Source organism: Hermetia illucens, chromosome 3, assembly GCF_905115235.1.
Source record: "Hermetia illucens chromosome 3, iHerIll2.2.curated.20191125, whole genome shotgun sequence".
NCBI classification, from domain to species: domain Eukaryota; kingdom Metazoa; phylum Arthropoda; class Insecta; order Diptera; family Stratiomyidae; genus Hermetia; species Hermetia illucens.
The window spans coordinates 13,501,171-13,524,275 of NC_051851.1; the positions used below are offsets into that span (position 1 = coordinate 13,501,171).

A 23,105-nucleotide genomic window follows, 5' to 3' on the forward strand; every position below is an offset into this window, starting at 1 on the left:
CCCAGGATGACCATCATCCTGGGTATTATAATACCTCCCCTAATTTTAAAGCTTGGTGATGAGGACCACTTCCGTCCTTTTCTCGCAATTGCTTGTTCAGCGCTCTCTAACGAAGCCTTATCAGTGTATGTGTTTGTGGTGGGGGAGAAGCCTCTGAGCACTCAGCCCATGGTGGCCCATTGTGCTCGCCGGATTTATGTTTGAGTCAGTGCATGTGATGCTAGCCGTTGCAACTGGTGAACATCGGCACCGAAGATTTGATGTGTGATGCGTCTATAGGTAGGTCTATAGGTAATCCAATTGTTGGTTCCGGTCCCGGCATGGAGGAGATTGACCCCTCTTTCGTTAAAGCATCCGAGATTTCATTTCCATCTACGTCACAATGGCCAGGTACCCAAAGTAGTTTCACCCAATTGAATCTAGAGAGAGAGTTCAAACGGTTTCTGCATTCCTGAACGATTTTCGAGGTCACCAAAGGACTACTCAACGGTCTCAATGCTGCCTGGATATCACTGCAGATTGCGATGTGTATGCCCTTCAAGCGGTCGTCAATCGCCCAGTTTGCCGCCCTTAGGATCGCATAAACTTCGGCGTTAAAAACTCTTGCATATTGTCCCAAAAGAAAACCTCACTTCTCGTTTTTATTCGAGAGGTAGACTCCGCCTGTAGAACCTCGTCCTGTTTGTGAGCCATCGGTGTGGAAACTTCAGTATCTCCCGCCACGCATTCGTCTGGGATTTCCCAGTTCTCCCTACGCTTCAGGATAACTTCATATCTCATAAGAAACAGATGTATGGGGACACGAGAATCGGAAGGCTTTGTAAAAACTGGATTCAGTACTCGCTGTAACTCTTCCAATGATCCGTGGTTTCCCCATAGATCTAATCGAACTATGAGCTGCTCTCATTGCATTGCTTTGAATAAATATGTCCAGTGGCTGCATATTGAGTAATGCATTTAGAGCTGCGCCGAATGTCGTGCTCATGACAGCAGTGATACCCAGACACACAGTTCTTTGCAGTGCTGCTAATTTACGGTGAAAACCTTTTTGTCTCACCTTAACCCACCAGACTACGGATGCATAAACGAACATCGTTCTAATGATAGCAACGTGTCTCCACATTACCACATGAGGCCTGAATCGCCATGTCAAGGTAAAGGTCCATTTGCATAGCCCATAAGCTGTAAGAGCTCGTTTCATCTTTACCTCGACATGTTTGTTCCAGAGAAGTTTTTTATCTGGAGTGATTCCCAGATATTTTACTTCTTCGGAGAGTTGAAGGGTAGTACCCCTCATCTCAGGAAGGCAAAGTCAACCCATTATGGTTTTATTTGTCGTCGATCAGCATACTTCGCAGAAGTGGCGAAACCATATCTCCTTGGGGGCAGCCTTTCGTTCCTTCTGCGGTTAGATAGTGATCGACACCCACCTCAGCGCACAGCAATCTCTGCGTTAGCATAACATGGATCCACTTAATTAAAGCATCATCAACACCATGCGCTCTAGCGGCATCACAAAGTTTTTGAAAAGGCGCACAGTCAAACGCCCCTTCAATGTCCACAAACACCTCCACCGCGTACTCGCCATTCAAAGTTGCGTCCTCTATCTTTGTAACCAATGAATGAAGAGTAGACTCACAGGACTTTCCATGCCGATGAGCATGTTGTTTCACTAAATGGGTGCGTCCTAAATGCGTTTCCACGAATGTGACACTCAACCAGTCTCTCGGCCCCGTGTCCTTTCTTTTCATAGATATTATTCCAACAGACTTTCTGGGCTGTATTATTCTCACATCATTTGCATCATTCAGATCAAGTAATCCATTCACCTCAACTTATTATCCTGGATTTTATCCACAATTTGACGATTGTGATATCGCTCTTGGAATCTTCTCTCGAATGTGGTTAAGAGTTTGCAATTCTTCTGTCTAAGAACCCAAGTTCCTGAGGAATATCAGTACCTTGTATAGTAAAAATAATCCGTTGCCAATCGTTCGTTGTTCCAAACCTTGACCCTTGAGCATAAGTTGATGAACCGCTTAGTCTAGTTGGTTGCCTTCACATTTAGCAAGTTTGGGTGCAATTTCGTTGGTTTCTGGATCCATGCTTGCTGGAGGCAGCCTTTGTCCGTCATCATCGGTTAGCGGGACCTTCACCTCGTCGATACTTTGGTTGTTTAGCAGTTCATTGAAATGCTGAACTCATCGTCTAATAAGCCCATATGGTCGGAAATCAGATTTCTTCCTTTGTCTTGTCAAGATGAGCATGGAGGTGTATATGACTTCATTCTGCTGAGCTGTAGGTAAGACCTGCGTGAAGTTGATGAATCTGTTGGTTGTCCTAGACTACATGCTCTGTCTGTAAAGTTGCTTCTCTGCTCGACGGAGTTCGTGATAGGTCTCCACAGCCGCTGCGACTGGGGCTAAGTATGTTTCTGGCCGTACCAACGATAATATTTTTCAGGTGGAATAGATAAAACCTAGAATCTTCCAGATAGTTTGCGATCACAACCAGTACTAGTACGTTTGCGTAAACTACCATCGCGGCTTCCTCCGTAACCGGAAAATTATGAACTTTGTTGAACTTAATGTTCCATAGCAGTGGGCCCATACGGAGCCTTGTGGGACATCCGCGGGGATGACGTTCACCTTGGGTCCATCGCCGTTGGTTTCAATGATACAGATATCCCATCCAAAATGCACGCTTTGAACAACTCAGTGAACACGTCTGGTCAGCATTTCATGGCAAAGTTAAAGGCCTTATTCGTTGACTGTTGACTGCCAGAATTGTCGCAATATTTAGTGGTCACTGGAAGCTGACAGTGCCTCTATTTTGCTCGGGGAATAACACCTGGTTAGTTTTTAATAGGGGTAAAGCACGTGATCCGCGGAGATGAATGGCCTGTGAATCGTGTCATGTTGATTCTATGGGCGCTTCCCTACCAGTCTCCGTCCGCCTCTGGAAAGAGAGATGGATGATCAGTGCCACGGGAACATGCAGCCTCAGTTACGTGGATTATAAAAATGGTAATTACCATGGGTAAAATTAGCTGGACACATAAATTTCCGTCATGCTTCGGAAATAATATGAAAGGGTTGTATCGTTGCTTGTGGAGATTTACCGGAGCTGCATTTCTGCCGGATATGTGCCGCACTTCAGTAGACGCGTGGACATAGGATTCATACCGAAAGCGGACAGGCGCGGCTATAAGTGTGTGAAGGACTATCGGTCAATGAGTCTTATTTCCTTTAGCGTTGAAGACTATAGAGGGTGACCAAGACGTTCACTTAACGGCTATCATTGAGAGGTTGCTCCTCTCCGAATCTCAGCACGCCTACCTCAAAAGCAAATTAACAGAAACCGCTCTCTACGGTTTAGCGGTCGTCACTCTGTAACTATATTTCCTAACTACATTCCTGGATATAAAGAAAGCATTCAACAACGTAAAGGAGGATTACGAAATAGCACTTGCTGAAAGTCAGAATAATCTAATCTGATTTGGTCTGCTCTGCTTACCTAGAGCTGTGAGAGGCATCATTTCACCGGCGCTCTGGTTGATAGTGATGGATGAAATTTTGCGGATATTGGATATGAGTGGGTTGAAGTTGGTGGTGTATTCCGCGACTTAATGATATTAGCGTTAAAGATGTTTCCCTCTGTTTTGGGTGAAAACATGGAATATTGGGAAAAATGTGTGCTGCAAAATGCGGATTCAGCTTAAATCTAACCAAAACGAAGCTGATGCTATTCACTAGCAAGGCAAGGGTATCCGAATTCCACTTCTCTAGGCTAATTTTTACTTTTTCCTCCAACGCAAAGGATCAGGGTGTGATCATAGATCCTACGTTAAATTGGAGTCTAAACATAGGATTGAGGATTAAGGAGGCCTATATAGCCGTTTAAGCTTGCAAAAGAACTTTTGTAAAAAATTGGGTGTTCAGCCTAGTTTTGGTTATTCCAATAAATCTGAACTTAATGAGGTTCAAAGAATCCGTAAGTGCAGTTGATATCGGGTGTATGCTGTCCTGCTCAGCTGATGTTCTCGATGTACTCCAGAATGTCCCCCTAAACCTCCACATTAAATACTCTCTAGCATGCGGTGCTGTTAGACTGCACGTGCCAGAATGTTAGACATAGAAGCTCTAAGGCCATGTCAACATCCTGGAAGAAGTACCTCCTGGACTGTGGCTATTTCCTACGGCCTAAAACACACGCAAGCCGGGCTTCAAGGATCACTTTGCTGTAGACTTTCTAATCAAGGTAGAGTGGACAACCGGGTAAGCTTTGCAAGGTTATCACACAGTATAGTCAATGGCTCAAAGATAGTCTATGGGGTGGGGGGGGGGGGGGGGGGGGGGGGTATGGGGTGGGTTTCCTCGGATATACATAATGTAGCCGTGTGGTACGATCGCCTGGTATTCGGCAGCGTATTCCAACGGGAAGTACAGACGACACTGGAAGCCTGTTGACGGCTTAAACATGATCTGAGCGTAACATAATCATCCTGACTGTGAGGCAGGTACTCATTAAGGTTTTGTACTTAGTACCCCAGCACTCCTCTGTGTTTCCGATCATGGGAATATAAAGGGGAATGAGCGCATTGGCGAACTGGTGAGACGCTCTTGGTAGTTCCGTTGACAACTGGTGAAAGTTCACCACCTCTACTTAGTCAAGGAGGATTTGGCCTTCTATAATAAGACCCGATCGCAGAAGTTTTTAGGCAGACACTTGCAAATGTATCGTGATTTGACTTCGGATACCAGTCGACTCAGCTGTGAATGAGTACTTGAGTCAAATCAGGGTAATAATCTGGCCACATTGCCTCCTACAGTATACTGTAGTGTACCGTTCCGCTCTTGGACGTTCCACCGAGTTTAACATAACTGGAAATTTTCATTGCCGAAATTGCGAAGATGAGGTTGCAACCCTCACGCACTTCTTTTGCGATTGCCTAATTCTATCTAGCGCCAGGCTGCGGGCACTATGTAAATAATTTTTGGGGGATCTCAATGAGATCTATAGTCGCAGGATGGGGAGCTGCTATTCTTCGTAAATGCACCTGCTGGGTTTAAAAATTGTCTTGCTCTTCTCACAGTTAGTCCAGTTCCATGAAAATGTAGCACCGTAGTGCTAATTGGTCTCCACGGAGTGGTCACAGGTACCTATCGACCTACCTGATTTTTTTTCCTCGGTGAATGGTGTGGTGAGGCATCCACCGAAAGGGCTCAATTAGCATTCCTTTGAATTTTCGTGGTTTCGGAAAATTCGAACATCTTTTCCTTAGTTTTAGGTGGCCCAAAGGGGTTTTATCACCACAGATTCAATCCAACCATTTTGAGCTCAAGGATTTGTTGTTGCGCCTAAAAACGGGACAAATTGTACCAACTGGTCCTCCAGGTTGGGGGTTGGGTAGGGCTGACAACCCTACACGGAAAACAACTTGTTACGAAGCCACAACAGGAGCCTCGGATAGGACGGATTTTAAAACGACGGACCCGGCAACGAAAAAGGAACAACGATTTGCGCATTTTCTCATGGAACGTGCGCTCCCTGTACAGAGATGAAGCTGATAAGCAGCTAGCCGATACCCTGTCCCAATATAGGGCTGATGTAACAGCGTTGCAAGAGATGCGATGGATAGGGACCGGTTTCCTGGAGAAGAGCCACTACACCATATATTATAGCGGTCATCCAGTAAACCATGTGCTCGGAGTAGGTTTCTTAGTCAGCCAAAAAATGAAACCTGCTGTTATCGGCTTTGAAAGCATAAGCGAACGGCTATGCACTCTGCGCTTGCGAGGCAAGTTTAGAAATATAAGCCTCATAAACATTCACGCCCCTACAGAGGAGACTGCAGAGTCGGAGAAGGATAACTTCTACGAGGCAGTAGAAAGAACCCTCGAAGCCTGTCCCAGATATGATATCAAAATCATACTTGGGGATTTTAACAGCCAAGTAGGGTAGGAGCCCGTATTCAGGCGATACGTTGGCTCCCATAGCTTACACGAAAAAACAAATGATAACGGACTGCGGACTATTCAATTAGCAGGGTCACACGAAATGGTTGTTGGAAGTACCTGGTTTGCGCGGAAAGCGGTCCACAAACATACGTGGGCCTCTCCAGACGGGACCACTTTCAACCAAATTGACCACGTGTTGATCGAACGCCGCCACCTCTCAGCCTTGATGAATGTCAGAACATATAGGGGGGCCAATATAGACTCGGATCACTATCTCGTTGGCATGGTGCTCCGAGCTCGAATAACAATACGACCTAGAATCCCCTCTGACAATCAGGTGAGAGTGAACACTGAAGCCATCCACAACACAACCCTCCGCGACACCTATAAGAGGGAAATGGATGCCGCAATAACCGCAGTCAACAGAGGACCTGGAGATGAAGCATCAACTAATGATCTTCACAACCACCTGAAGAACGTTATCATGGATACGGCCACAAATATACTTGGCCCCAGCCGCAAAAGGAGTCGGAACGGCTGGTTTGACGATGAATGTAAGCTAGCAACGGAACGAAAGAATGCCGCATACCGAGTAATGTTGCATTCTCAAAGCACGCGGGCACGCGCAGAGACTTATCACGAACTCCGTCGAGTGGAGAAGCGACTTCACAGACGGAAAAAGGAAGCCTGGGAGAACCAACAAGTCTGTGAACTAGAAAAGTACAGGGAGCAACCGCACCAGGCGCGGAAGTTTTACCAACAAGTCAGCAGGATGAAACCTTATACACCTCGATGCTCATCCTGCCGAGACAAAGAGGGAAAACTGATTTCCGACCGAATGGGCATATTAGAGCGATGGGTTGAGTACTTTGATGAGCTACTGAATAACCAGAACATCGGCGAGTTGGAGGTCCCGCCAACTGAAGGCGACGGACAAATACTGCCACCATCAAGCTTAGGAGAAACAGTCCGTGCAATTCATCGGCTAAAAAATCATAAGTCGCCAGGAGCCGATGGTATTACAGCCGAATTGGTAAAATATGGAGGCGACCAGTTACACCAAGTGGTTCATCAACTTGTGCTCAAGGTATGGGACAGCGAATCAATGCCAGACGATTGGCAACGAGGCATTATCTGTCTCATACATAAAAAGGGAGATATCACACAGTGCAGCAATTATAGAGGTATCACGTTGCTGAGTACCATCTATAAGATATTCTCCACTATCTTGCTAGGCCGGATAGCCTCATACGCCCAGAACATCATTGGCCCATACCAAAGAGGCTTCACTCCAGGCAAATCAGCAACAGATCAGATTTTCTCTCTGCGGCAAGCGATGGAAAAACTGCTGGAATATGGACAACAGTTGCACCATCTGTTCATCGACTTTAAAGCCGCCTATGATAGCATAGCCAGGGTAAAACTATACACGGCCATGAGAGAATTCGGTATCCCGACGAAATTAATAAGACTGACTAGGCTGACCCTGACCAATGTGCGAGGCCAGATAAAAGCAGCAGCATCACTCTCAAGACCATTCGACATCAACAACGGTCTACGACAAGGGGATGCGCTATCATGCGCCCTCTTTAACCTGGCCCTCGAGAAAGTGATCCGTGATGCTGAGGTGAATGCAAGAGGTACGATCCTCCTCAAGTCCACCCAACTATTGGCCTATGCTGACGATATCGACATCATGGGAAGAACCACCCGAGACGTACGAACTGCCTTCATCCAGATCGAGCAGGCGGCGCGAAATCTTGGGCTGCACATCAATGAAGGCAAGACAAAATATATGGTGGCAACGTCAGCACCGAAGACGAATCAACAAACAACATCAAACCGCACTGGTCAAAGACAAACACGAAGAAGAATAAGGATGGGAGAATACAATTTTGAGACCGTTGAAAATTTCTCCTATCTAGGGTCGAAAATCACAACCGATAACAACTACGATGATGAAATCCGCGCACGGTTGTTGTCAGCCAACAGAGTCTATTTCAGCTTATAAAGACTGTTCCGCTCGAAACGTCTCACCATAGGGTCAAAGCTCTTACTGTACAAGACAATGATCTTGCCAGTCCTCATGTATTCCTCGGAAACTTGGGTTCTTAGGAAGAAAAATTGCGAACTCTCGGCCGCGTTCGAGAGACGAATCCTCCGAAGAATTTTTGGCCCCCTATATGAGGATGGACGATTCTGTAGTCTACATAATGACGAAATCTATGAGCGATACCATGACCGTTCGGTTGTGGATAAAATCCGGCTCAATAGGTTACGGTGGGCGGGTCACTTACTCCGTATGGATGAGGATGATCCCACCCGGAAAGTCTATAAGAGCAATATCTATGGTAGCAAAAGAAGACGAGGCAGACCCTGCCTAAGATGGAGCGATGGCGTGGGTCAGGACGCCAGACAGCTTTTAGGGATATCGAATTGGTGGACCTCGGCGCAAAACCGGGATGTCTGGAGTTCCTTATTAAGGCAGGCCTAGACCGGATACCGGTTGTTGCGCCGTTGATGATGATGATGAACTCTCCACTATTTAGAATTCGCCACGGGTGTGGAGGACTAGCGGTGAGAAGGTGCCGTTGGTTGGGCTCTCTCCTGTCTTGACCACCGGCAAGTGCATACAGCACGTTTTCTCTTTGAACAACATTTATCGATTATCCAAATTGAAGTATTCTTTTAATGTGTAGTGGTTTTATAAAATCAAGTTCAATTAAAATTAGTAACTAGCTAAATTCGGTGTATCGTTTTATTTAAACCAAAGAAAAAACAGACGTAGAACTAAATTGAAATTGTTTAACAATTGATCCCAACTATAACTAAGCAGACAACGTGAAACTTTGTTCTGTCTAGCATTAACCGTAAAGGTTCATGAAAGATATTTTGGAAACTACGACCAAAGTGGTGAAATTACCAGCTGCGCTCGATGCGAAAATGGAATTGTTACAGTGAGGAGACACAAAGCATCTTGGAATTTGATTTTTTGTATGAGCTGCCGAACGGCCAGCGAACGAATACTAATTGGTGATATTCTTTTTGCATAATAATGTTGAAGCTAAACGAGCCTGGCCCCAAAACTAGTTACAGAGTGAAGAATAGCTAAAAGACTACGGATGCATAAACGAACATCTGCCTAATTATAGTAACGCATGTCCACATTACCATATGGGGCCCGAGTCGCCATGTCGAAGCAAAGGTCCATTTGCACAGCCCACAAGTTGTGACAGCTCGTTTCAGCTTTACCTCTACATGTTTGTTCCAAAGAAGTTTTTTATCTAGAGTGATTCCCAGATATTCCCCTCATCTCAGGGAGGCAACGTCCATCTAGTTTTCTCCTTTTTGTTAATAATACTATTGTGGTTTTTTCCGATTTACTGAAAGTCCATGCCGGCACGTTCTATATTTCTACACAACATTCCAAGATCCCGATCAACAGTAAGCACAGCCATGTAATGAGCATAAGCTCGAGCCTGTGTAGGCAAATTTTGCGGTTTGCATAGTAGTGGCGAAATAAATTTCGAATGCTGCGAATCCTGCCGCGCCACATCACTCCGCCCCCAGATGAAACCTAGGGGTTTCGGCGACTGATCCCGGAACTTCGTTCACCGTCAATCCACAAAGCGGACACGACGCTGCTTCGAGGCGGACACGGGTTTCAGCCTGGACAGAGAGACCGCCTTCCTGTGTCCACCGATCTCGAGCTGGAAGAAATGTTCTCCCTGGCTCGAGAACGCGGTACGGGCCCTCATATGGAGGCTGCAGCGGCTTCCGGACGGCATCCGTCCTGACCAGAACGTGCGTGCACGTGTTCAGTTCCTTGGGCGAGCAGGCAGGTGTGGACGAGTGTCGGGTGGATGTTGTGGCTTTTATGCGTCGGAGATTGTCCCTCAGCATACGCACCAACCCCGACTCTGTGAGACCCGATCTCTTGTCGAAGACCGGATCACTTGGGAGTCTCGGGTTCTCCCCGTATACTAGCTCCGCGGGGCTGGCAGCAAATTCCTCTCGGCGGGTTGTACGTAGGCCGAGTAGGACGAGAGGCAAGACTTGGGACCAGGACGGATCGTCGCGTGCCATAATGGCGGCTTTCAGCGTCCGGTGCCAACGTTCTAACATCCCATTGGATTGCGAGTGGTATGCAGTAGTTCGCTGGCGTTTAAAATCAAGGAGTTTGCCTAACTCGGAGAAAAGGGTGGACTCAAATTGCATTCCCTTGTCAGTGATGACCGCTGCAGGGACGCCAAAGCGAGGTATCCACTCTCGGCAGAGGGTTTCGGCACATGATTGCGCCGTAATGTCTTTCAGAGGTATTGCCTCAGGCCACCACGTAAACCTGTCGATGATTGTGAGACAATACTTATAACCGTGCGAGTCTCACAAAGACCCTACTATGTCGAGGTGTATTGTGTGGAACCGCTTGGTAGTGCGGGGGAATGAGCTCACTTCTTTCCTTACATGCCTGGAGACTTTACACTTCTGGCATGCGATGCACTCTCTGGCCCAGGAATTGACATCCTTATTCATAGAGGGCCAGAAGTATTTCTCGGTGACTAGCCGATTTGTTGTCCTGATGCCTGGATGCGCCAAGTCGTGAACTGCGTGGAACACTTCCTTGCGAAAGGTGGCCGGAATGTATGGCCGAGGTCCCTTTTCCGAGACTTCGCAGAGAGGTTTGAGCCGAAGATGGGCAACTCCCGAAATTTGTATTTGGGGTTTGATTTGAGGCTCTGAAGTGCTGCGTCATCCTCCTGCGCCTTGGCAATAGCCGAGAAATCGAGTAAGGCGGGGATCTTAACCTCGGAGACACGAGGCAAAGCGTCAGCAACTATATTGTCCTTGCCGGACACGTGCTGGATATCTGACGTAAACTGGCTTATAAAGCTCAGATGTCGAAGCTGACGAGGGGACGCTTTGTCGGACTTCTGTTTCAAAGCATACGTGAGAGGCTTATGGTCCGTGAACACTGTGAACGGCCTGTCTTCTAGGGAGAAACGGAAGTATTTGATGCACAAGTACGCGGCGAGTAGTTCGCGATCGTAGGTACTGTAGTTCCGTTGAGCGGAATTCAACTGCTTCGAGAAGAAGCTCAACGGCTGCCAAACTTGATCCACCTTTTTGTGAAGCGCAGCACCTACTGCAATGTCAGAGGCATAAAAAAAAACGGCTGTGTAGCGTCGGCCAGTTGTTGACGGGATTTTTCAAACGCGCGGATAGCCTCTTCAGACCACACGATCTCTCGTGTGTCCTTAGTTTTGGGGCCAGACAAGTACGCGTTCAATATGGACTGGTGATGGGCGGCCTTGGGCAGGAAACGACGGTAGAAGTTTAGCATGCCCAAGAACCTCCTCAACTCCTTCACTGTCTTTGGACGCGGGAAGCTTGTTATCGCTTGCACCTTGTCTGTATTCCTTCAGGGGAAATGAAATGGCCGAGGTATCTCACCTGTTTTTGGAGAAATTTGCATTTCTCAACGTTTAGGACTAAACCGGCCTCAAGGAGACGTTGAAAAATGACTCGAGATGGGCTAAGTGCTCAGACTCAGTGGAAGAAGCGACCAAAACATCATCCAAATATACGAAACAGAAGTCGAGGTTTCGCAGGACTGAGTGAATGAACCTTTGAAAGGTTTGCGCCGCATTGCACAATCCGAAAGTCATTCGGGTGAACTCGAAGAGTCCAAAGGGTGTACATATTGCCGTCTTTGGAATGTCTTTAGGAGCTACTGGGATTTGGTGATAAGCCTTGGTTAAGTCCAAGGTCGAAAAGATGCGGCAATTCGCGAGGTCATGCGCAAAGTCGTGGATGAGTGGAATTGGATATCGGTCAGGAACAGTCTGTGCATTTAGCCTTCTGTAATCCCCACATGGGCGCTATTCGCCGTTTGGCTTAGGGACCATATGCAGTGGGGAAGACCAACAGCTGTTTGAGGGCCTGCAGATACCCTGTGGAACGAGTTGTTCAAACCCTTTCCGTGCAATAGCCAGTTTTTGGGATGGTAGAGGACGCACCTTCGAGAAGATCGGGGAACCAGTAGTGATAATGCACATTGTGCTTCACTGGTTTGGAGAGACTACACTCGGTAGTAATCTGGCTGAACTTTTGGAGAAGTGCCCGAACACGAGAGTCGGTAATGTCTTCTAAAAGAACGGAAAGATTATTGCCTGGGTGAGATACCATTTGTCCCGACGAATTAAGGTTGGTCGTGGGGCCTATAAGGGACTTATTTTGCAAGTCCACCAGCAATCCATAGTGACACAAGAAGTCTGCTCCTAATATGGGGAAGCTGACATCCGCCAGGATGAAACGCAACGAAAATGTCCTACGCAAGCCAAGACTCACTTGGTGGCTTTATCGCCGAATCTGCGGTGGTACCAGCAAATCCCTCGGTCCGTGGACTGTCCCGACGACCTGCTACCCGAACGCCCTTTTCGAGTGGCAGACCGCGAGCGAGCTCGCGATCTGGCGCCCGAACGCTGAGCGTCCAACGTCGCCCGCATCTCGGCCACACTGGCTGTTAAAGCGGCTATCTCACGTCGGGGTCACCAATTTAACTAAAATAGTCCATTTCTTTGCAAACCACAATTTTTAGGTACACCGGAACATAGACTAGGATTTTACAATCAATACTCGATAGATGTAATAATTAGAATTTATTAATTTTAATGAATCAGTAAGAGCAAACGACTATTTACACGTTAGAGGCAGAAGAGAATCATCTCGCTTCATGTGTTTCTTTCTGCCCCTAACTCATGGCACACTTTCCTCGCTAGTCCTCCACTCCCGTGGCGAGCTCTACAAACTGGATAGTTCCGTGCCATCTATTTGTTCGCATTCGCATCATTCGAAATAAATTTCGAATGCTGCGAATCCTGCCGCACCACACTGGTAAGCGTGGTGTTGGTTTTCACTGAGTAGGTGCAACCTAAAGGCCTTCCCACGAATGGGAAGCTCTACCAGTCTCTTCAAACCTTTCAGCAAGAATGAAGTCAAGCTGATCTGTCTGAAGTTCTTTGCATTAGAATAGTCATCTTTCCCAGCTTTCGGTATGAAGACTACCTTAACCTTCTGCCGAGAGAAAGGCACGCAGCCCAGATCAAGACATCCTCGAAAAATATTTCTTAGTTTGTTCTAAGTGCTCTATACTCTCCATTAGCCATGCTGGATAGATGCCTTCCATGTCAGGTGCTTTGAAATGTTCAAAGGACAGTATGGTAGCTTTCACCTTTTCATGGGTAACAACCGTTTTCACAGTATTCCAGTTCCCTTGCAGCATTTGGTGTTGAAGGGGTTGCAAGAACCGCCAACTTCTCCCCTCCCTTCAACTCTCTCACCCGTTCTCCTGGATGGTGTTCTTCCAGGAGGGTCTGTTCCGATTCCAATCTAGAGTTCGTGGAAGTACCATTGGATTCTCGAAGAGAGTCCCATTTGGCCGACTTTTAATGGCTCTGCACAGCCTTGAAGTCTCTCTTTTGCCTTCCAGTTCCTCACAGCACGTTCTAGAGGAGCCTCGTTTCGAACACTTAACGAGCCTCTCATATTTACGTTGTGAGTTTCGGGAGTTTAACCAGTTTTCATTCTTATTGCTTTTACAAGCACGGTTCAAAAGTTTCCTAGTTGATTTCCTGACTTTGTGCAGTTTTCGGTTCCACCAAGAAATCGTGCTACCGCTTTGGTTTCGGCAAATAGGAACATATCTTCCACTTCATATCATTCTAAAAGTGTGCAACTCAGAGTTTTGAATTCATCTGCAAGAGCCAAAGGAATCCATAGTCGCCAAGGGAGCTGCACTTTATTGCTAAGGAGTTTATTGAACTAATCCGTTTTTCTAGGGTTGCGTCTTTGTAGTACGGACTGTTTGCTCGCAATAGTCAGATTGGTTTCTAGGTATCGGTGATTTGACCGTGAGACTTTGTCAATTCTCCCATCTTTGAAGTACAGATAGTTAGGTTAACTATAATACTTTACTTCTTTTCGGTCTCACGAAAGTAGAGACGCACCCTACGTTTACATTCATGACAGCAGCTGAAATAATGAAATCAAATAGCTTCTTTCTTCTTGGATTGCATTTCCTACTGCCCCAACAGATATGTTAAGCGTTCGTGTCGCAACCTATTAAGAGTTTGAGACTATTTGATTCTGCATACGCTACCAGATCCCTTAGCTCTTGCTCCGGTGGGGGACACAAAGAATCATACGCTAAAAAAGCAGAGATAACTATGATATTTTTTCTCTCGCCATTAACCTGATATTGTACGACCACCGTAACTAAGTCCTGGGAACATAACTGTCTCAGCATGGTGAGCTTTAACCGTCTTGACATCAGGACACAAGTTTTCGGTTTTATGGATCTTTAATTGTAAAAGATCCTAGCGTTCATTACTGATTCAGTGCCTAGAATTCTATTAAATCGAACTCGTGGTTCTTGCATCAGAAAAATGTAGGGTCAGTCCTGCAGCTTTGTCAGCTCCGCTGCCAACAGATAGAAGGAGGCTTTAGAAAGGTGCAGGGTAATTTGACTAATCTTTATGTTTTTCGTCATAAACATGTGGAATGGAAAACAATTAGAAGGGTATAATGCGGTTGGCGTGTGACGGGGTTTCCTTCACACCACACATGGATGATTTCCCTAAGAATAGCCGCACTTGGAGATACAGCAGTTCCAATGTCCTCATTCATGAAAGGTCCCATCTCATCCCGCAGAGGATTCGTCTGTTTTCCACTTGGCACCTTGACTGACTTCTTTTTCTTTCGCCTGTTCTGTAAATGGTGGCGCACAAATTACTAGTAGGTAGGATTCACTATGTAGTCCCTTCATCAGTGTGAGTCTCCATACGGGGGTTCCGCCACTGTATGCACTATCCTCCACGCGCAGTTCCATTGTGGGAAAGCGCACCGAAGATGCTACAATTTGCTCTACCTTGTGTGAGTCGAAGACCATCAGTGTTCTTCGCTCTCAAAATGGAGATGATGCTCCACAATTCAGATTCTTTTGGTCCAGTTGGAATACCAAGTTGAAACCCTCTACGTTTGTAGATTTGTCTCTCCAGGCATTCATGAACTCTACCCTCCAGTGTCCGTCACTATTTGGCTGACTTCAAGTAGCGAATGGTCACCACCCACACATAGTCAAGGAAGCTTGGGCCCTCCAAAGCCTGTTCTTGTTCAATAATTGAAGTTAAGCATTGTTGAACTGGTTGGTATTTAGATGGGGGACCAACAATTAAAGATGGGTACAAACAAATAAAACATTTGTGGCGGTTATTTAATTTATTGGCTTTAACGGAGGCACAAAAGGTTCATTTGAAAATATTGTTTACACAGTTGAGTTCTTTCAAACGCATTGTTGCACTGCTGTTGTAATCTGGTTAATTTTGGGAGTAGCTAAACTGATAGCCTTGGTGGTACACTTTTCGATATCTTTCAAAGTAGGCGCCATTCTACTTTCATTAAGTTTGATAGCTACTTTAGCGGATGCAACAGTGCTTCCAATAAGTCCCTCAAGTGCGGCAACCTTGAAATAGATAAGTTTGAAAATTAGGAGCTTGCCTCAACCTAAAAAGTTTCATTACCTTAGTGGCAACACAGAACATTGCTTCTACTGCATTCTCTGAACACAACTCGACAAGACCCGTCAATTGTGCAACATTAGACCTCAAATTGGTAATATCCCCTTGGATATTTTCTTCGAACTTGCTGAGAGCCTCTGCCAAATTTCCTCTGCAAATTACAAAGTTTTTGGCCATCACATCTTCCAGTTGGGTTATTTCCGAGGAAGCACTTTGGACGCAAGAAGCTTTGACAACCAGCCCTCGGATCATGCTTTCAATACTAGAAATGGAGGAACTGAGTTGACTCTTTCCGCCTGAAATGATGTTGTCAGCTTTTCCAGAAATATCTGAAATATCTTTTAGAAGGCTAATGACATCGTCCAATTCGTTGTTAGCTTTGGCGATGGCCTTTTCAATTGTTTTCTCGACATCGTCCACAATGTCACCTTGTGAAGGTTGGGTAATCTGTTGGAAAGCAGATATTTTTGAAGAGTTCAGATTTACTAGAAATATAAATTCAGATACTCACTGTGAGGACAAATAAACCTAAAATTATGACAGCAGCTCTCATTTTGGAATAATTGATTGATAGTGACGACTCAAGACTGCCTTTCACTTTCTTACCATTTCTTGCTTTTATACGCGATTGAATGAAAATTAATTAGGCATTTCTAGACTTTGTTTTCTTGGGAAGATAAGATGCAAATTATCATAATACAATAGATAACTTCATTGACAATCAATATTGGAAGATTTTCCAGATGATTACCCACTTGAATTTTTCATATATTCGCTCGGGGCTGAAATTTGGTTGCTCATAAAAAAGAAAATAATTTGTTTGTTTGAAAACTTTTCCCCTCCGTTTTTGGTCATACAATCGCAGAAATTGCTGAGTTCTCAAATTAGGATTGTGTCTAATGAGAGAGATTAGGTTAACGCGGTGAAACATAACCAGACTTTTTTCCAAATCTTTACAGCTTTCTAAGGTCTTGTTTGCCAATTACTTCATTCAGAGCCGTAGTTCTTCTCTCTCCCGCGCAAATTTGGGCAGTGAAGCAAGGCGTGATCTGGGTCCTCCGAATCCGCGCTGTGCTCTGTGGTGAATTGCATAAGATGAATATTTCTGGCTGTATATCAATCAGAAACTGACAGTTAGGATCACCAAATATGTCTACTTTTTCTCCTGAGAGGTTTCCCACCTCTTTTTCCAAATGGTCAGGGATTGGAATGGTTCCAAAAACGAACTTCCTAGTAGAACCCTTGATTTCGTAGATTGGCTTCGTAGAGGGTTCTACCGAAATTAGTTTGTTGATGAGTACTGTCGCGGAAACTGCCTTCTGATACGCCTGTTCTAAGTTCCTTGTTTCCAACCATTCCTTCAAACTTCGGATGGATTCATTTGCAGTTGGCGTTGCTCTATACTATCTTTGTGTTTTCCGAAATTCAGACTCCCTTTCACGCGCATATCTTGTCACCATTGCCATTCGAGTTCGCAATACTTCTTGACACTGCTACTCCCTATGACCGTGTGGATTTAGATCAAGTTAGGTCCTGCCACTCGGAAACCGTGCTGATAGGTTACCTGCATTCTCCAATATTGGGACCAATTTGTCATCAATAACCGGCTCCAGTAGCTTGCTGAGTAAGCCTAATGAGCATATTGGTTTACCTACGATTTTCTAATTCTCCCATGCGTACATGGATCCAACTGGTAGACGGGTGCAATGCGGGCTCTTCCGGCGTAACCGACAGGCCGAACTGTACGGCGGTTGGTGAGCTTTAGACAGGCAATGACCCCGGCGATACACTACTATCCAAACTTCATGCTTTGTTATTTCTGATTAGCTGGCATGCCGTTAGGAGTAGATCTTGTCTCAGAGCAATCGTCTATGGGCGTGAAAGAAACAGAATACTCATTATTTTCCGCAGCAATAACCTAACACCTAATTTGTGGCGAACCCTTGTCGATGGATTTAGCCCGGAGATTGATGTTTATCACATGCCATAATTGCATGAGTAGCTCCGTTTACTCTTCCTTGTGGCTTTCTACAGCTTTTTTCCTAGAGGCTTTATATGCATCCTTTCGCCGTTCAGAATCTAGCCCCCTTTTCCTTGCTTTGAAAACGCAGAGTTCTTAGTAGTCTCAATTAGGTAGGCTTAGAGTTTTTGTTGTATGTGGTCATATTTTTTTTGCATTCCCTTTGGATTACAGCGCTCCTTTGGAGGGGGAGAGAGAGAAAAGTCAGCAATTGTTAACGGGTTGAGGCTCCCGAACAAATAGCTCTGACCCCTAACTGCATCCTAGGAAGTATATACTGGTATCAGGGGCAAGCGCCTTCGGGATCCTAGTCGAGTAGTGTGTATTAAATTGGCATTAATAGAACGCATCGTCCTAAGCGAGCGTTGATCCGTCCATGACTTCGGGATCAGTTGAGCGTAGCTTAAGCCTCGCTGGTACCATTTCCATGAAGAATAAAAAATACAAAATCGAAGAGATAGTAGGGAAGGAGAAAAATTTGGTTGTTATACGAAAATGCGCCGCTCGCCGCGGCATTCATTGAAGAAGCCATCAAGAGGTGGAATAACCAACGAAAAACCGAGGTAGACACGGAAGAATATAGAGAAAGCTTAGCGGCATCCATTGCGTGGACCCCAGTACTCTGCAGTGCTGCAGTTCCGGAAAGATGCTAAAAAAAAATTGCCGAAATTGGGCAGAGGCTGCATGTACGACTGCTGTAGCTAGAGTTAGGCCCAATGGGAGTCCTCGCTAGAGCCAAAGAGGAAAAGCTTATCAGAAAATTCACGCCAATTGTGACCCATACTGATGGGGACTTTTCTTTTACAAGCGGACTTGCAAAGAGCCGACTATGCACGAAAAGCAAAAGCAACCGCACTTTCCTATGAAAGCATCCTGACTGCCAAATGGATCTCGGAGAACACGAAGACTCATCTGAAGGAGACTTCAATCAAAAGAAGAAAGCCAAGAAGGGCACGGGAATCAACACGCCGCTCGCTCAGAAAACCGTCTGCTTAGATTCAAGTTGGATGCTAACGGCAACGAAACGAAGATGCGCGAGACATTCAGCTTTGCTTTACTTAAACAGGCAGAAGGTTTTTGTAAACGTTCTGACTGAGATCCGTTATGAGATCAATCCCCAAGACAATGGAGCTAAAGTTTCTTCCATACGGAAAACGAAGGGTCGCGGAGGCCCCTTTGAACTATGTCCGAAGAGAGCAAACATAGGTATGTTCTGTAAGGCGACCAAGGGGCTGCTTTGAGAGAAAGCGAGAGCCCTTCCACCCTATGTGCTCTCTGGAGATCTTCACTGAATTATAGAACAGGACGTAGTAGAGCACCAGTTGTTTCCTATTGAAGGATCGTGGCGCTCCTGGTGAGACCATTGCACATACTGCTGGCATCAGTACAGAATCGGAAAGAGCTAGAATGGGGGTAACATGATCCTACAGATCGACATGCACGCGAGTTGTCAACGCGTTTCGCTGCAAAGGTAAAAAAGGTACCGAAAGAAGAACCCACCTTCATGGCATCTTTGCTTCTCAGGTACCAGATGAGACGATGCCAGACTTTTAACACTGACTTGGTGCCCTAGAGGACGTTGTCGTGTACACTGAGGTGCGGGTTCTAGTTGGGGGTGACTTCAATGTTAGAGCACTTGTATACATATGCCTCATCCAGACTGCAGAGGGAAACGGATTCATAAGATGACGGTATGAACAGATCCTTGATTTAAACATCGGATTCCTGCCAGTATTCCGTGGCCTAGGTGGAGAGATAAGCGTTCTCGATGTAGTATTCACATCGGAATCAGTAGTGTCGTTGATGACCGGTTGGCGAATTCTGGAAGGTTTCTCAACTAGCGATCCGTAAAGCTGCACGGAGCAGAGGTGCTACAACTAATAGTGTTGTAAATTCAGTTATGAACCTAATACAACATACCTTTTATTCGATTGGAGACGGCGGAAATTGTCAAGTTTCAGAGGGAAGGCTATAAGCTCCGCATTTCGACACATATCTAAACGACTGGGAGGAGCCATGCGCGACCAGAATATAACATAGTGCAGATAGCCTTGGTGGCTATTTTATTCTTTTGTCAAGACCAGGAGTTTTGTTGTCCTTTATCCAATTGCAGGTCTTCAGCTGCTTATCTTTGGTTACTGCATGCATGCATTGTGATTACATCCAGAGGTTTTTAGAAGCCCCTCTTTTTTCCTAAGGAGATAATCACTGGATAATTACCAACAATTTGAGCGAATGAACGGTTTCTGGGTCGCCTCATTGTATTTCTTTGGGCAATTATCCACAGGTTCATGTCCGCGCCTTAATCGGTTTTACCCACAGTTCATTACGCTGTTTATTCGGCTGACTTTTCCACTTTTTATCCCTAGTAGGTTTTCTGTTGGCATCTCTTTGGCGTGGACGAGTGACATGCTATCGTGATACCTACGTCACATGGGGCAATTTCTCCATGGAGGTGCTTAATTATTGGTTTGTAAGGGTAGCTTAAAGAAAATCCGAAAATCGTTCGATCGGCAAAGTTAAGCGTTGCAGAAGTAGTTAGTACTTAGATCGGGGACTACTGTGAAGCCCATGGTGTTTTACGTAGCCACCTGTCGTGAGACTTAATCCTACGGTCCTTTTAAGACACGGATTGATTTTGTGACCACAATCAGAGCCCCGCTGAGACAAGCAACAACGGTACCAGTCTATACCAAGTGCATGGCTTAGCATTCATACTGGTGGATGCAAGAATTACCTAAATCTCTACCGAACTATGGAGTACGGCACCCGTGTTGATACGCAACACCACGTCGAGGCCCGAAGGTCTCTTCTCGCTTGAGCATAACCACAACCACCATGAAACTCCCACTAGGGGGGCCAACCGCAAATAACCGAGCTGTCCTCACATACAACAGGAGTTCACCCGAAGTATCTGAGTCCAGGGGCTTTCCCGGTTCCCATGGTACCAGTATACCCCTGGTAAGGTTTCGTGACCAATTTGCCACTTCAGATGAGTCCGCGTGCAGACTCGGGTCTGATCGCCCTGATTAGGCCTTTGGAGCATTCGCCTACTGAATCACGGCCGGCAAGCCAAAGTGATTACAGCGTCTCCCGGTGCCACCACTATGGAGGTTCTCCTCGGCCACTTGGTTTTGGTTTGGCCGATAGGGTTGCCGCCCCATCTTCCTCGCCGCCACCTCTGAGCACCAGATCGGGGACTACTTGGAAATTTCTAGCTGCGTACAAACGAAGTCAAGTTTTCCGTTGTTTATGTCTTTAAGGCAGAACGTAGCATTTAGCGTGCCGATCGCAAGTGCTGAGTTTCCACATAACCTTTTTCTTGGACATGATGGGGGGAGAGGAATGGAATGCAGTTTGTTGGGGAACATTCAATGGGGAATGTTGATTTTCAAACATTACACCAGCATTCACTTCGGGCTTATGTTTCAAAGAGGTTTGCCAATATTCCACGGCAGATCATAGCTTCTGCTGCTTTCCATCTAAATTTCCGAATATTTATTGAGATACTATCTTGTCTGAACTCGGAAAAATCATAGTTTTGTGGCTTTTAGGTTACAATAGATAAGAACGCTGAATAAGATGGAACGAAGATACTTAGTCTAACAGCTTTCCAAACAACAATTGAATTGAAAGGCAGCTTTGAGGGAAAGATAAGTTTAATCTAAAAAAGATATTTACATTATTTTCAATATGAAACAAAGATTAATGTAGTGAGATGTTCATTTAATTCATTACAATATCACGTTTGACTTTTTTAGTTTTCTTTCTCTTCGCTGATGCACTGCTGTACATTAGCCACCAACTGGTTGATTTTATCTGTCGCCTTCTCAGCAGATTTTTGTGCGCATTTTTGAATCTTACCCACAGTCACGACAACCTGTTGCTGAGCGGCAGCTACCGCTGTTTTAGCCGATAAGAGAGTGTTACTGATGAGACTCTCAATAGAGCCGGCCTAATAATAGAAGTTTCGAAGTAAGTTTATGCTCTTTTTGGAATGTATTGCAAAAATCATACCTTGGTTGCTGTGCATAGTAGAGTTTCAGAGATATCAGTGGCACACTCAGCTACAATGTCTACCATTTGAGAGATGGAGGATTTTAAGTCATCAACATCTTCAAGAACTTGCTTTTTGAAGGTGTTGATGTTGTCAGCCAAATCTCCTGAGCATGATTCAACGTCCTTTTCAAAGGAGTCCACCAGATTGTCCAAAGAATTTGAATTCTCTTGGATACAATTTGAGGCTGCTGCATCTTCGATCAAAAGTCCTGTGATGGTATTTTCGAACCCAGCTATGGCCAAGTCGACTGTCTCCTTGGCAGCCGAGATAATGCCATCGGCTTTAGTTGTCGTCCCAGAGGTCAAGTCCTTGACAATGTTGACGATTAAGTCTAAGTCACTGTCAGCTTGGTTGATGACATTCTGGACAATGTTTTCGGCGTTGCTGATGACCCAAAGTTGTTGTGGAAAGGCGTTCTGCGGAAAATATCTTTTGATTATTTATCTATTAATTAAATTAAATTATTAAATGAAAACTTACAGCAACGGCAACCAAACCGAGGACTAAAATAGTGGCGAACTTCATTTCTTTTATCGATTCTGCTAGTGTTTTGTTGAGACTGCCGCCTCTAGCTTTCATTCAAAGCGCTTTTATAATCTTTTTGACGTCTGATGGAGCTCATCAAACATTATCAATAGATCAAAGATAATTTCCATTTTTTGGTGCAATTATCTGATATAGATTAGTCTATAAACAATTTTCATTGGCACATGCAGCATAAAAAAAATATTTAATTGATGGTTTTTACATGAGTGCTAAATGTGGAAATTGCAATGCTTCTACCCCCATATCCTCAATTTTCAACCATTGTTCTATTGACAAGCTACGTGGAAAGTTTGAACAAATGGTTGATGCCTCTAGACTTGGTATTTAGGTCATCATTGACCCAGCTGATTTCCTCCTTCCCCTTTCCGGTTGGAACTGTCATAAACATTTCTTCGCAAGGATTACGGCGACCGTATTTTAGGCCCTTCACAGTTCCGCCTTGCCAAGCTCTACATGGTCCGTCGCTATTATGCAGTCACTGAGTGCCAGTTTCCTTCACTCTTCAGAATTTCCCTGATACTGTTTCTCGTGTTTATGCTAAGAATCCTCCAAGCTTACAATACATGGAGTCAGTGTATAAGTTACCAACGATTTTAAGCATTGTCTCACCGTCATTTTTTGAATGACTTTTGCCTGGTTGATCTTCGATGTTCTGCAGATAGATTTATTGTCCTCCTCTCGCATAGACAACGCGCTCTATTCACTGGACGATCTTTTGTTTATGGGCGGAGGTGTGCGCCAGGTTGCAGCATTGTGCAGGATTCTCACCCACTAAAACCACCCCCATCTTTTCCTTCTTCCATCTCCGCAGAACCGCTGCAAAGCATTACTTAGCGGGAAGGACTACGCTTTAAGTGCCCGAACTTTCCAATCTTCGCGTCTCCTTGCGTGCCTCGCTGTTCCAAGTTTTTTTGTATACTTACGTTGATTTTCAGAGACTCTTC

At 45.3% G+C, this 23,105-nt stretch overlaps 2 protein-coding genes across 2 annotated transcripts; both read right to left on the minus strand.

The window, feature by feature from the left end:
• Positions 1–15,227: 15,227 nt before the first annotated feature.
• On the minus strand, positions 15,228–16,151 carry LOC119651781. Its single transcript, XM_038055536.1, has 3 exons — positions 16,047–16,151; positions 15,539–15,982; positions 15,228–15,480 (listed from the first exon to the last, which is right to left on the minus strand). The coding sequence occupies exons 1-3, from the start codon at positions 16,086–16,088 to the stop codon at positions 15,301–15,303; spliced, it is 666 nt and encodes a 221-aa protein (XP_037911464.1). The 5' UTR covers positions 16,089–16,151; the 3' UTR covers positions 15,228–15,300.
• A 5,109-nt stretch (positions 16,152–21,260) lies between these two features.
• On the minus strand, positions 21,261–22,212 carry LOC119651437. Its single transcript, XM_038055037.1, has 3 exons — positions 22,096–22,212; positions 21,573–22,031; positions 21,261–21,510 (listed from the first exon to the last, which is right to left on the minus strand). Exons 1-3 carry the CDS (start codon positions 22,192–22,194, stop codon positions 21,313–21,315), a joined length of 756 nt encoding a protein of 251 aa, XP_037910965.1. The 5' UTR covers positions 22,195–22,212; the 3' UTR covers positions 21,261–21,312.
• Between the last annotated feature and the right edge of the window lie 893 nt (positions 22,213–23,105).